The sequence below is a fragment of the Zeus faber genome (genome assembly GCF_960531495.2).
Source record: "Zeus faber genome assembly, chromosome: 22".
Classification (NCBI taxonomy): domain Eukaryota; kingdom Metazoa; phylum Chordata; class Actinopteri; order Zeiformes; family Zeidae; genus Zeus; species Zeus faber.
Genome location: NC_137209.1, coordinates 23178176 through 23191205, shown reverse-complemented (window position 1 = coordinate 23191205; position 13030 = coordinate 23178176). Strand labels below are relative to the sequence as shown.

General features: G+C 38.4%; 2 protein-coding genes across 2 annotated transcripts in view; both read left to right on the top strand.

Moving 5' to 3' along the window:
* Window positions 1-1097, top strand: part of nfxl1 (nuclear transcription factor, X-box binding-like 1) — a gene marked incomplete at its 5' end in the record, with an annotated part of 32367 nt that extends 31270 nt beyond the window's left edge. The window contains 2 exons of the mRNA XM_080023205.1: window positions 234-406; window positions 665-1097. Coding sequence (XP_079879331.1) covers window positions 234-406; window positions 665-854 — 363 coding nt within the window. The 3' untranslated portion in view covers window positions 855-1097. The remainder of the gene's footprint in view (window positions 1-233; window positions 407-664) is intronic.
* Window positions 1098-2800: 1703 nt separating this feature from the next.
* corin (corin, serine peptidase) overlaps window positions 2801-13030 on the top strand; it is a 41430-nt gene continuing 31200 nt past the window's right edge. The window contains exons 1-2 of the mRNA XM_080023209.1: window positions 2801-2933; window positions 9495-9645. Coding sequence (XP_079879335.1) covers window positions 2880-2933; window positions 9495-9645 — 205 coding nt within the window. The 5' untranslated portion in view covers window positions 2801-2879. The remainder of the gene's footprint in view (window positions 2934-9494; window positions 9646-13030) is intronic.

Here is a 13030-nt window from a genome sequence, read left to right as displayed (position 1 = left end):
TGTATGTGTGTTTGTATATATATACAGTAAATACAGAGATATTCAAATACAACAAAAAGTAATATGATCTAATGTATGTGTATATATGTCATAGATATATATATTTTGATTCTCATCCTTTTGATACATATATTTATATGTTTTTCTTGATTTAGATATTGTTGAAATATTGATATGAATATATGTATATACTGTGTATCTTGGAGTACTAACGCGTGTGTGCGTGTGCACAGGCAGAGTGCGAGGCGTTCGACAAGCGACAGAAGGGGCGGAGAAGAGAGAGGAGGGGGAGGAGAGGAGAGGTGGAGGAGGAGAGTGGGAGGTGGAGCGCATGGAGGCGCTACCTCCTCCTGCCACTGGGTGGAGCACTGCTGGCCTGTACCATGTACTACCTGCTGCTACTGGAGTAATACACACACATGTACACACTGTGCTGCCCATGTGTATGTCTATATATTACAGATATATGTATATCCTACTGTATGTATGTGTGTAATATATACGTTTATATGTATCTTTCATGTTTTTGTTCTTTGTATATTCAATGGATGAAAACATGAAGAAATAAATATTTGCTGAATAAATCATAGTAGTTGAGTTAGAAAAACACAAAACTTGAAATGAAGTCAATGTTTTGTGTTGTATTTCCCCACCGCGTCACCAGGGCAGCACGAGGGAGGAGGTCGGGTGTGAAGGGGACCCCAGGAGAATTGTTTCCTTTTGCTTTCTGCCCAAAGCTCCTACGCCCGACGCTGCGCCCGCTCTTCCCCACTTCCTCTTCCTGTTTGGGGTGTCGGGCGGGGGGGTCAAACCGCGGGTGGGGGTCCCCGGCTGGGACAGCAGCTGAGGTGTGACGTGGTCCTTTCCTCTTTTGAAGGATGCAGACGTTGGAGATGAAAACTTTCAAAAAAAACACCCAAAGACACAAATTGAAGCAAATTGATTTGTTTTGCTCCGTCAAACAAAAAAGCTGTTGGTGTTCAGAACGTGCTGCCTGACGCACGCCAGAGGCTCCACCCAAAACCACGCCCCAGCACAACCTGGTTGCCATGGAGACCGGGCTGGGAGGTGTGGTTTGGTCTCATTGATGTTTTGCTTTTTTTGTTTTATCGGATAAATTTGAGAAATGAATCATCACACACCGTGTGTGTGTGTGTGTGTGTGTGTGTGTGTGTGTGTGTGTGTGTGTGTGTGTGTGTGTGTGTGTGTGTGTGTGTGTGTGTGTGTGTGTGTGTGTGTGTGTGTGTGTGTGTGTGTGTGTGTGGGGATTAGAGAGTATTACATCACAGCTGTGTGTGACAGAGTTAATCCCAGAGTTACTGATCACGTGGAGAAAGCAAGTCCACAGTGTTGAGTTCTAACCCTTCCTTCCTTCCTTCCTTACTTTCTCCTTCCTTCCTTTCTCCTCCCTTCCTTCCTTCCTTCCTTCCTTACTTTCTCCTTCCTTCCTTTCTCCTCCCTTCCTTCCTTCCTTCCTTCCTTCCTTCCTGCCTTCTTTCTTCTTTCCTCCTTTCCCAGGTTCCTTCCTTCCTTCCTTCTTTCCTGCCTTCCTTCCTTCCTTTCTCCTTCCTTCCTTTCTCCTTCCTTCCTGCCTTCCTTCCTTCCATCCTTCTTTCCTTCCTTCCTTCCTTTCTCCTTCCTTCCTTCCTTCCTGCCTTCTTTCTTCTTTCCTCCTTTCCCAGGTTCCTTCCTTCCTTCCTTTCTCCTCCCTTCCTTCCTTCCTTCCTTCCTTCCTCGTTCCTTCCTGCCTTCCTTCCTTCCATCCTTCCTTCCTTCCTTCCTTCCTTTCTCCTTCCTTCCTGCCTTCTTTCTTCTTTCCTCCTTTCCCAGGTTCCTTCCTTCCTTCTTTCCTCGTTGCTTCCTTCTTCTCTTGCTGTGTAAACATTTCAGTTGATTCATCTCCAGCTTTTTGTTCAAAAACACTTTGATCTTTTATTTTGTCGTTTTCGAGAAATAAAATAAAACATTCAAACGCACAAAATGTTGTGTGTGTGTGTTTGTGTCTACGTGTGTGTGTGTTTGTGTGCCTATGTTTTTTTGTGTGTCTACGTGTTTTTCTGTGTGTGTTGGTGTGTACGTGTTCGTGTATGTGTGTGTGTCTATGTGTTTGTGTGTGTGTGTGTCTGTGTTTGTGTGTGTCCACATGTACGTGTGTGTGTACGTGGTGTGTGTGTCTGTGTTTTTGGGTATTTGTGTCTCGATTGTGTTTGTGTGTTTTTGGGTGTTTGTGTCTGTGTGTGTATGAGTACGTCTGTACATTTGAGTGTTTGCGTTAGTGTGTGTGTGTGTGTGTGTATGCACGTGTATGAGTATGTGTCTGTACATTTGAGTGTGTTTGTGTCTTTGTGTGTGTATGCGTGTGTGTGTGTGTTTTTGGGTATTTGTGTCTCGATTGTGTGTGTCTATGTGTTTGTGTGTGTGTGTGTCCACATGTACGTGTGTGTGTACGTGGTTTGTGTGTCTGTGTTTTTGGGTATTTGTGTGTTTTTGAGTGTTTGTGTCTGTGTGTGTATGAGTACGTCTGTACATTTGAGTGTTTGCGTTAGTGTGTGTGTGTATGCACGTGTATGAGTATGTGTCTACATTTGAGTGTGTTTGTGTCTTTGTGTGTGTATGCGTGTGTGTTTTTGGGTGTTTGTGTCTTGATTGTGTTTGTGTATGTGTCAGTGTGTGTGTGTAGTACCAGTGTGCATGTGCCGTCGTGCGTGCGTGCTGGGGGCGGAGCCTCGTCTCGGGGGACCCCGCTTGGAGCCTGACGAGCAGCGGACGTGCCTCAGAGCGCAGCGCGAGGCTGCCCCGGTCGGTCTCCAGCTCCCGGACCCCGCGCGCACCGGGGAGATGGTCGCGAGGCGCCGTTGACCGGGAACCGGCGCGAGGACATGGAGCGCGAGGAGCGAGCGGAGGCGGGTCCGCGCGTCACGCTCAGCGGGACGGTAGGACGCACGATCCACGAGGAGGCTTGAAAGAACTACTAGAATATAACTACTAGAATATACTGAAAACTACTGTATGATACTGAAAACTACTAGAATATAACTACTAGAATATACTGAAAACTACTGTATGATACTGAAAACTACTAGAATATAACTACTAGAATATACTGAAAACTACTGTATGATACTGAAAACTACTAGAATATAACTACTAGAATATACTGAAAACTACTGTATGATACTGAAAACTACTAGAATATAACTACTAGAATATACTGAAAACTACTGTATGATACTGAAAACTACTAGAATATAACTACTAGAATATACTGAAAACTACTGTATGATACTGAAAACTACTGTATGATACTGAAAACTACTGTATGATACTGAAAACTACTGTATGATACTGAAAACTACTAGAATATAACTACTAGAATATACTGAAAACTACTGTATGATACTGAAAACTACTGTATGATACTGAAAACTACTGTATGATACTGAAAACTACTAGAATATAACTACTAGAATATACTTAAAACTACTGTATGATACTGAAAACTACTGTATGATACTGAAAACTACTATATGATACTGCTCTCATATCAACTATAATGTACACCTATACATCACATAGAAAACTATTATATACAACTCTCATATAAACTATAATATACAACTATACATCACAAGATAACTATAATATATAACTCTAATATAAACTATAATATACAACTATACATCACAAGATAACTATAATATATAACTCTAATATAAACTATAATATACAACTATACATCACATAGATAACTATAATATATAACTCTAATATAAACTATAATATACAACTATACATCACATAGATAACTATAATATATAACTCTAATATAAACTATAATATACAACTATACATCACATAGATAACTATAATATATAACTCTAATATAAACTATAATATACAACTATACATCACAAGATAACTATAATATATAACTCTAATATAAACTATAATATACAACTATACATCACATAGATAACTATAATATATAACTCTAATATAAACTATAATATACAACTATACATCACATAGATAACTATAATATATAACTCTAATATAAACTATAATATACAACTATACATCACAAGATAACTATAATATATAACTCTAATATAAACTATAATATACAACTATACATCACAAGATAACTATAATATATAACTCTAATATAAACTATAATATACAACTATACATCACATAGATAACTGTAATGTATAACTTTAATGTAAACTATAATATACAACTATACATCACATAGATAACTATAATAGATAACTTTAATATAAACTATAATATACAACTATACATCACATAGATAACTATAATATATAACTCTAATATAAACTATAATATACAACTATACATCACAAGATAACTATAATATATAACTCTAATATAAACTATAATATACAACTATACATCACAAGATAACTATAATAGATAACTTTAATATAAACTATAATATACAACTATACATCACAAGATAACTATAATATATAACTCTAATATAAACTATAATATACAACTATACATCACAAGATAACTATAATATATAACTCTAATATAAACTATAATATACAACTATACATCACATAGATAACTATAATATATAACTCTAATATAAACTATAATATACAACTATACATCACAAGATAACTATAATATATAACTCTAATATAAACTATAATATACAACTATACATCACAAGATAACTATAATAGATAACTTTAATATAAACTATAATATACAACTATACATCACAAAAATAACTATAATATATAACTTTAATGTAAACTATAATATACAACTGTACATCACATAGATAACTATAATATATAACTCTAATATAAACTATAATATACAACTGTACATCACATAGATAACTATAATATATAACTCATATAAAACTATATTACACAACTATACTTCATATAGATAGATAAATGTAATATATAACTTTAATATGTTACTATAATATACGACTATACATCATATGGATAGATAACTATAATATATAACGTAAATATATAACCAATTTACAACTATATCATATAGATAGAACTATACATCATATGGATAGAACTGTACATCATATAGATAGAACTGTACATCATATATAACTAGAATAGATAACTAGAATATACAACTATATGTCCTTTATAACTATGACATAACTATGCATCACTAACTGTACATATAGATAGAACTGCATATCATAAAGCATAAGTATATGATATATATTGATATATATATTGATATTGATATAACTATACAACATATAGATATAACTATATATCACATATAACTATAATATATAACTTGAATTTATACAACTATAATATACAGCTATATATAATATAGAACTATAATATGTAACTATAATATACAACTCTGCATCATATCGAACTATATGTCATATCATTTTAATAAATAACTATATATCATATAGAACTATAATATATAACTACATATATAAATATATATCATATAGAACTATAATATATAATTATATATCATATATGACTAATATATAACTATACATCATATGAAACTATATTATATAGCTATAATATATAACAATATATCATATATAAACTACATATTATATCATAACTATAATATATATAACTATATATCCTATAAAAACTATTTTATTAAATAATGATATATCATATACCTATATATCATATATACAGTAACTAATTAATCACTATATATAATATATAACTATAATCTAAAGAAGAACCATTCCTGAGCAGTGTTTGCAATGTGGCAGCGGCATTATCCTGCTGAAAGAGGCCACTGCCATCAGGGAATACCGTTGTCATGAAGGGGTGAAGCTGGTCTCCAACAATGTTTATGTAGGTGCAACATGTCAACGTAACATCCACATGAACGCCAGGACCCAAGGTTTCCCAGCACAACATTGTCCAGAGCCTCACACTGCCTCCACCGGCTTGTCTTCTTCCCATAATGCATCCTGGTGCCCTCTCTTCCCCAGGTAAATGACAGTTGCTCCCGCCCATCCACATGATGTAGTAGAAAAGGTGATTCTTCAGACCTCCACCTTCTTCCATTGCTCCACGGTCCAGTTGTGACGCTCACGTGTGCATTGTAGGTGCTTTCAGGGGTGGACAGGGGTCAGCATGGACACTGTGAGCTCCCATACGCAGCAAGCTGCCATTCACTGTGTGTTCTACACCTTTCTACCACAGCACCGTTCACTTTTCCACCCATTAGTGCTGCAGTAGTTCTTCTGTGGGATGGAACCAGACGGACTAGACCTGGCTCCCCACGTGCATCAATGAGCCTTGGGCCCCGTCACCCTGTGGCCGGTTCAGCGCTCGTCCTTCCTTGGACACTTTTGGTAGCTAGTAACCACTGCACAGCGGGAACAGCCACAAGACCTGTGCTTGTGGAGATGCTCTGACCCAGTCGTCCAGCATCACAATGTGCTCCTTGTCAAAGTGGCTCAGACCCTGACCACGCCCATTTTTATACTTCAACAACTGACTCTTCACTTGCTGCCTCATATATATATATAATATATAACAGTATATATATATAATAATTATATATAACACTATATATATATATATATATATATATATATATATATATATATATAAAATATATATATATATATATAATATATAAAGACGCTTATTTACAGTAAGATTGCTTTATGTCATCATATTATTTACTATAAATTATATTGACAGTAATACACTATGCCATCATATTTACTATAGATTATATTTACAGTAAGACGCTTTGACATCATCATGTTATTGACTATAAATGATATTTACAGTAATACACTATGACATCATATTGACTATAGATTATATTTACAGTTAGACCCTTTATGACCTCATCATATTATTGACTATTAATGTACAGATTGTGGTTGAGAATGTCCAGTTGGAGCGTGTGCAGGGTGCGGCGTGGTTTAGACGTTACCAAACCTTCCATGTAGGTGTATATTTATGAAGCTTCTTACCTGGTAGATGTCAGCAGATCTGTTAGATTGATATTTGAAATCCCTGCTTCACATTACTTTGCTGGATTAATGATGAAAAGGAACAGAAGATAATCCTTAAAATGTCGTCAGCGTGTCCCTCAAACACTGAAATGTGCGAATGAGTGATGAGTTCAAGATCCAGCGAGGCATCGGAAAGATAGAAGGTATGCGATGGTAATTACTCACAGAAATACCACAATGATTTTCAGTGTTATTTCATTGAAAGGTAACTTAGTGAAAATATCATCCAAGTAAAAAAGTCAACAAATACATGACGTGGCCGACACGACCAAAGACAGGAGTGTTGCACTGTGTGGATGGATGGATGATGGATGGATGGATGGATGGATGGATGGATGGATGGATGGATATATAGAGAGATAAAAAATTCAAATGTCTTGCTGATTGCTTTTACTCTGAATTTCTGAGATGCAAATCAGGAGTATTGTAATATTAGGATGAGGTATTTGCATTTGCTTGTGGTCATGTTGAGATGTGCTTGAAGCTCTCTTGACAGCTATTTTGTCATGATGAAATTAGGATTTAGTTCAATGTCTGCGTGTTGCCATGTCATCAAACGTTGCCTTGCAGGCTGTATTTTGATGATGGTAATATTGCGGTATAGCTACACGTCAACTTACAGGCTGTATTTTGGTTGATATACGCTTACAGGCTGATCATCATGACCAGAGAACAGCCTGTAAAGCACCTTGAAGTGACATGTAAACGTTGAGGCGTCATCAGCTCCGTCCACCTGTCTGTCCCCACTCAAGTGTGGGCTGAGGTGTGACGCTCATATCTCTACTTCTCCTCCCCCTCCTCCTTCTTCTTCTCCTTTTCCTTCTTCTTCTCCTCCTTCTCCTTCTCCTCCTTCTTCTTCTTCTCCTCCTTCTTCTTCTCCTCCTTCTTCTTCTTCTCCTCCTCCCTCTCCTTCTTCTTTTCCTCCTTCTTCTTTCCCTCCTCCTCCTTCTCCTCCTCCTTCTCCTCCTCCTCCTTCTTCTTCTCCTTTTCCTTCTTCTTCTCCTCCTTCTTCTTCTCCTCCTTCTCCTTCTCCTCCTTCTTCTTCTTCTCCTCCTTCTTCTTCTCCTCCTTCTTCTTCTTCTCCTCCTCCCTCTCCTTCTTCTTTTCCTCCTTCTTCTTTCCCTCCTCCTCCTTCTCCTCCTCCTTCTCCTCCTCCTCCTTCTTCTTCTCCTTTTCCTTCTTCTTCTCCTCCTTCTTCTTCTCCTCCTTCTCCTTCTCCTCCTTCTTCTTCTTCTCCTCCTTCTTCTTCTCCTCCTTCTTCTTCTTCTCCTCCTCCCTCTCCTTCTTCTTTTCCTCCTTCTTCTTTCCCTCCTCCTCCTTTTCCTCCTCCTTCTCCTCCTCCTCCTTCTTCTTCTTCTTCTTCTTCTTCTTCTTCTCTCTCTTGCACAACATTGTCTCCCCCTCCCCCCTCCCCCGTGTTGGTGACCACTAAAAATAACACAGCCAAGTCTAACGGAAAGTCTGTGGAGAGGAATATACCTATCTGTCTATCTGCCTGCCTGCCTGTCTGTCTGTCTGTCTGTCTGTCTGTCTGTCTGTCTGTCTGTCTATCTATCAGTCTATCTGCCTTTCTTTCTGTCTGTATATCTGTCTGTCTATCTATTTGTATGCCTGCCTGTCTATCTGCCTATCTACCTGTCTGTTTGTCTATCTATCTGTCTATCTGTCTGTCTGCCTGTCTGCCTGTCTGTCTGTCTGTCTGTCTGTCTGTCTGTCTGTCTGTCTGTCTGTCTGTCTGTCTATCTATCTGCCTGTCTATCTGTCTATCTGTCTAGCTGTCTAGCTGTCTATCTGTCTGTCTGTCTGTTTGTCTCTCTGTCTGTCTCTCTCTCTCTCTCTCTCTTCTGGTAAAAATAACCGTCGAACCCCCTGCACCAGTTGTGTGGATGAGCGGGTGACGAGGACTCGCCGGTGACCGGGTTTCCTCTCAGCGCGTCCAGACTCGCCTTGAATTCTTGGGCCACATGTTTATTTACAGTTTTACCGTTTCAACCGTTTCAACGACGGAGGAGCCGACGTCAGACGGAGGAAATGACATTTAAATGCAGTCCAGTGGAAGTGAAGTAGTTAAAGGTGTAACCTTGGGAAGAGGCTTCGTGTTATTCAAGTTATTTATATGTTGTTGCTTTTCTCAACTTCAAATCTGAATTCAGGAACAAAACCGTTTAGCTCATTCTTTTTCGAGTTATATCGTTATATCGGTAAAATAAAAGCAGTTTTGTGAATTGATGGTGATTGGTTGTGCAGTAGTTCTTGTTTTGGGATTACATCACAGGCTCTCATCCCCAAGATGTCGTCAAAATATCCATATCGAGGTTTTTGTAAAAACATATCGATATTTCAGATTTTGTCAATGTTGTCCGACAAAACGTGTGCGTGTGTGTGTGCGTGCGTGTGTGCGTGTGTGTGTGCGTGTGCGTGTGTGTGTGCGTGTGTGCGTGTGCATGCACAGGTCCCAGGTGGCGTTGAGGGCGGGACCACCATGGGGGAGGCGTGTCCTCACAAGCTGGTCTCGACCAATCCCCTCCGTCTGCCGCTCTACGTCCTCATCCCCGCCGGCAGCCTGGTGGCTGCTCTGCTGCTGCTCGTCCTGGCCCTGACAGGTACAACCACCCCGGACACGCTGTGTTGCACACCGCCTGGCGGCTGTTTCCTGAGCCGCTCTTAGCCCCGCCCACTCCAATGACAGTGATTGGAGGACAAGCAGCCAAAATATAAAAGAACCCGTTCAATGGGCGTTTCCCGCTGTTCCGCCATGTTCCCTCCATGGCACTTTAAAGACAAAGGAATGTGTAAAGGATGTGAGGACCGGTGAGGTCCGGCCAAAATGTCCTCATGTTCCTCAACATGTTCTCACTTCCACCAAACGTCTGACTTCCTTAAAATGTCCCCATTTCACCAAAATGTCACTTGGGAGGTCTAAAACCCAATCCCATCGTCACAAATGTAAGAACACACACACACACACACACACACACACACACACACACACACACACACACACACACACACACTTGCACACACACACTTGCACACACACACTCACACTTACACACACACACACAGTAGCAGCTGGTGGTCTGCAGATGGCCCTGCTGTTACCTTCTGCCTCTCCAGCCTTCTCCTCTTTCACACCACTCTGTTTTCATCTCTCCCCCCTCTCTCCCTCTCTCTCTCTCATGTACTTATTACCCTCGGAACGGCAATAAAGCTGTTTGTGCAGAAGTCGTTCTACTCCGATGCCTTTTAAAGCACTATTAGTTACACACACACACACACACACACACACACACACACACACACACACACACACACACACAGTGTGTCCCCTGTCATTAAACACCTAATGGTGTTTCAAGGTTTTTTTTTGTCTTTCCGTCTGATTTCCTCAGCAGACCTCACATGCAGGCCCACACATACCACACACACACACCACACACATACACACATGTACACACACGTACACACACATGTACACACACATGTACACACACATGTACACACACATGTACACACACATGTACACACACGTACACACACATGTACACACACATGTACACACACATGTACACACATATATACAAACACACACACACACTGACCTTTCCTTTGTCCCTGTTCTACTTCACACAAATGGCACAACCTAGTGTTAGTATAGTATTACGGTGGTACTATGTTGATACTATGCTGGTACTAACCCTAACCCTTGGTACAATGTTATTTTGTGGCACTATGTTATTCATTTTTTATTATTATTCCTTTGTTCATTTAATGTTAGCAGTCTGTTAGTACTATTACTGCGTTAGTAGTATATTTTAGGGTTGTATGTTAGTTCGATGTCATCACTGTGGTACTATATTAGTGTTATGTTAGTACGGTGGTACGATATAAGTGCTATGTAAGTACTGTTAGTACTATGTTAGTATGGTGGTACTATATTTTTGCTATGTTACTATAATGGTACTATATTAGTGCTATGTTAGTACTGTGGTACTATTTATGTGCTATATTAGTACTGTTAGTACTATGTTAGTATGCTGGTACTATATAAGTGCTATGTTGGTACTGTTAGTACTATGTCAGTATGGTGGTACTATATAAGTGCTATGTTGGTATTGGTAGCACTATGTTAGTACGGTGGTACTATATAAGTGCTATGTTAGTACTGTGGTACTATGAGTGCTGTAGTCGTACTGTTAGTACTATGTAAGTATCGTGGTACTACTGTATATAAGTGCTTTGTAATTGCGGTGGTACTGTATAAGTGCTATGGTAGTCCTGTTAGTACTATGTTAGTATGGCACGGTGGTACTATATTTGGGTTATGGTTAGGATAAGGGTCCTGCATGTCGTACTAGTAATAGTACTACAGTATGTTAGTTACAGTAGGTTAGTTATAGTATGTTAGTTACAGTACGTTAGTTACAGTACATAAATAACAGTAGGTCAGTTACAGTACATTAGATACAGTAGGTTAGTTACAGTAGCTTAGTTACAGTACATTCAATACAGTAGGTTAGTTACAGTATGTTTGTTACAGTAGGTTAGTTATAGAATGTTAGTTACAGTAGGTTAGTTATAGTAGGTTAGTTACAGTATGTTAGTTACAATACATAAATAACAGTAGGTCAGTTACAGTACATTAGATACAGTAGGTTCGTTACAGTAGCTTAGTTACAGTACATTCAATACAGTAGGTTAGTTACAGTATGTTTGTTACAGTAGGTTAGTTATAGAATGTTAGTTACAGTAGGTTAGTTATAGAATGTTAGTTACAGTATATTAGTTACAGTATATTAGATACAGTATGTTAGTTACAGTAGGTTAGTTACAGTAGGTTAGTTACAGTACGTTAGATACAGTACGTTAGATACAGTACATTAGATACAGTATGTTAGTTACAGTAGGTTAGTTACAGTATGTTAGTTATAGAATGTTAGGTACAGTATGTTAGTTACAGTAGGTTAGTTACAGTATGTTAGTTATAGAATGTTAGGTACAGTATGTTAGTTACAGTAGGTTAGTTACAGTATGTTAGTTATAGAATGTTAGGTACAGTATGTTAGTTACAGTAGAGGGGTAGAGGGATGGCAGCTCAGGAGGTAGAGCTGGTCGTCTAGTAATCTAAAGGTTGCTGGTTCGATCCCAGGCTCCTCCTTCTAGCATGCTGTAGTGTCCTTGAGCAAGACACTTAACCCCTCATTGCTCCTGATGGCTGCGTCCGTCGGTGTTTGAATAATTGTAAGTCGCTTTGGATAAAAGCGTCTGCTTAATGTAATGTAATGTACAGTAGGTTAGTTACAGCAGGCTAGTTAAAGTACATTAGATACAGTATGTTAGATACAGTAGGTTAGTTACAGTATGTTAGTTACAATAGGTTAGTTACAGTACATTAGATACAGTATGTTAGATACAGTAGGTTAGTTACAGTACGTTAGTTACAGTATGTTAGTTACAGTATGTTAGTTACAGTACATTAGATACAGTATGTTAGTTACAGTATGTTAGTTATAGTATGTTAGTTACAGTACATTAGATACAGTACATTAGATACAGTAGGTTAGTTACAGTACGTTAGTTACAGTACGTTCATTACAGTATGTTAGTTACAGTATGTTAGTTACAGTAGGTTAGTTACAGTACATTAGATACAGCATGTTAGTTACCGTAGGTTAGTTACAGTACATTAGATACAGTATGTTAGTTACCGTAGGTTAGTTACAGTACATTAGTTACAGTATGTTAGTCTTAGAGTTAATATTCTGTTATTGTTTGTATTTAAAATTAGATTTTTTATTTTTTTCTACCTCTGAAAGAGTCTGTGTGTGTGTGTGTGTGTGTGTGTGTGTATTAATAGGCCAATGTGACGTATGTGGGACGCTGCCTGTTCGTGGAATGAACAAACAAATATCTCCCATTCCACACACACACACACACACACACACAGTGTAGTTTGAAGCGTGTTTATTTCTTTTGGAACAGTTAATT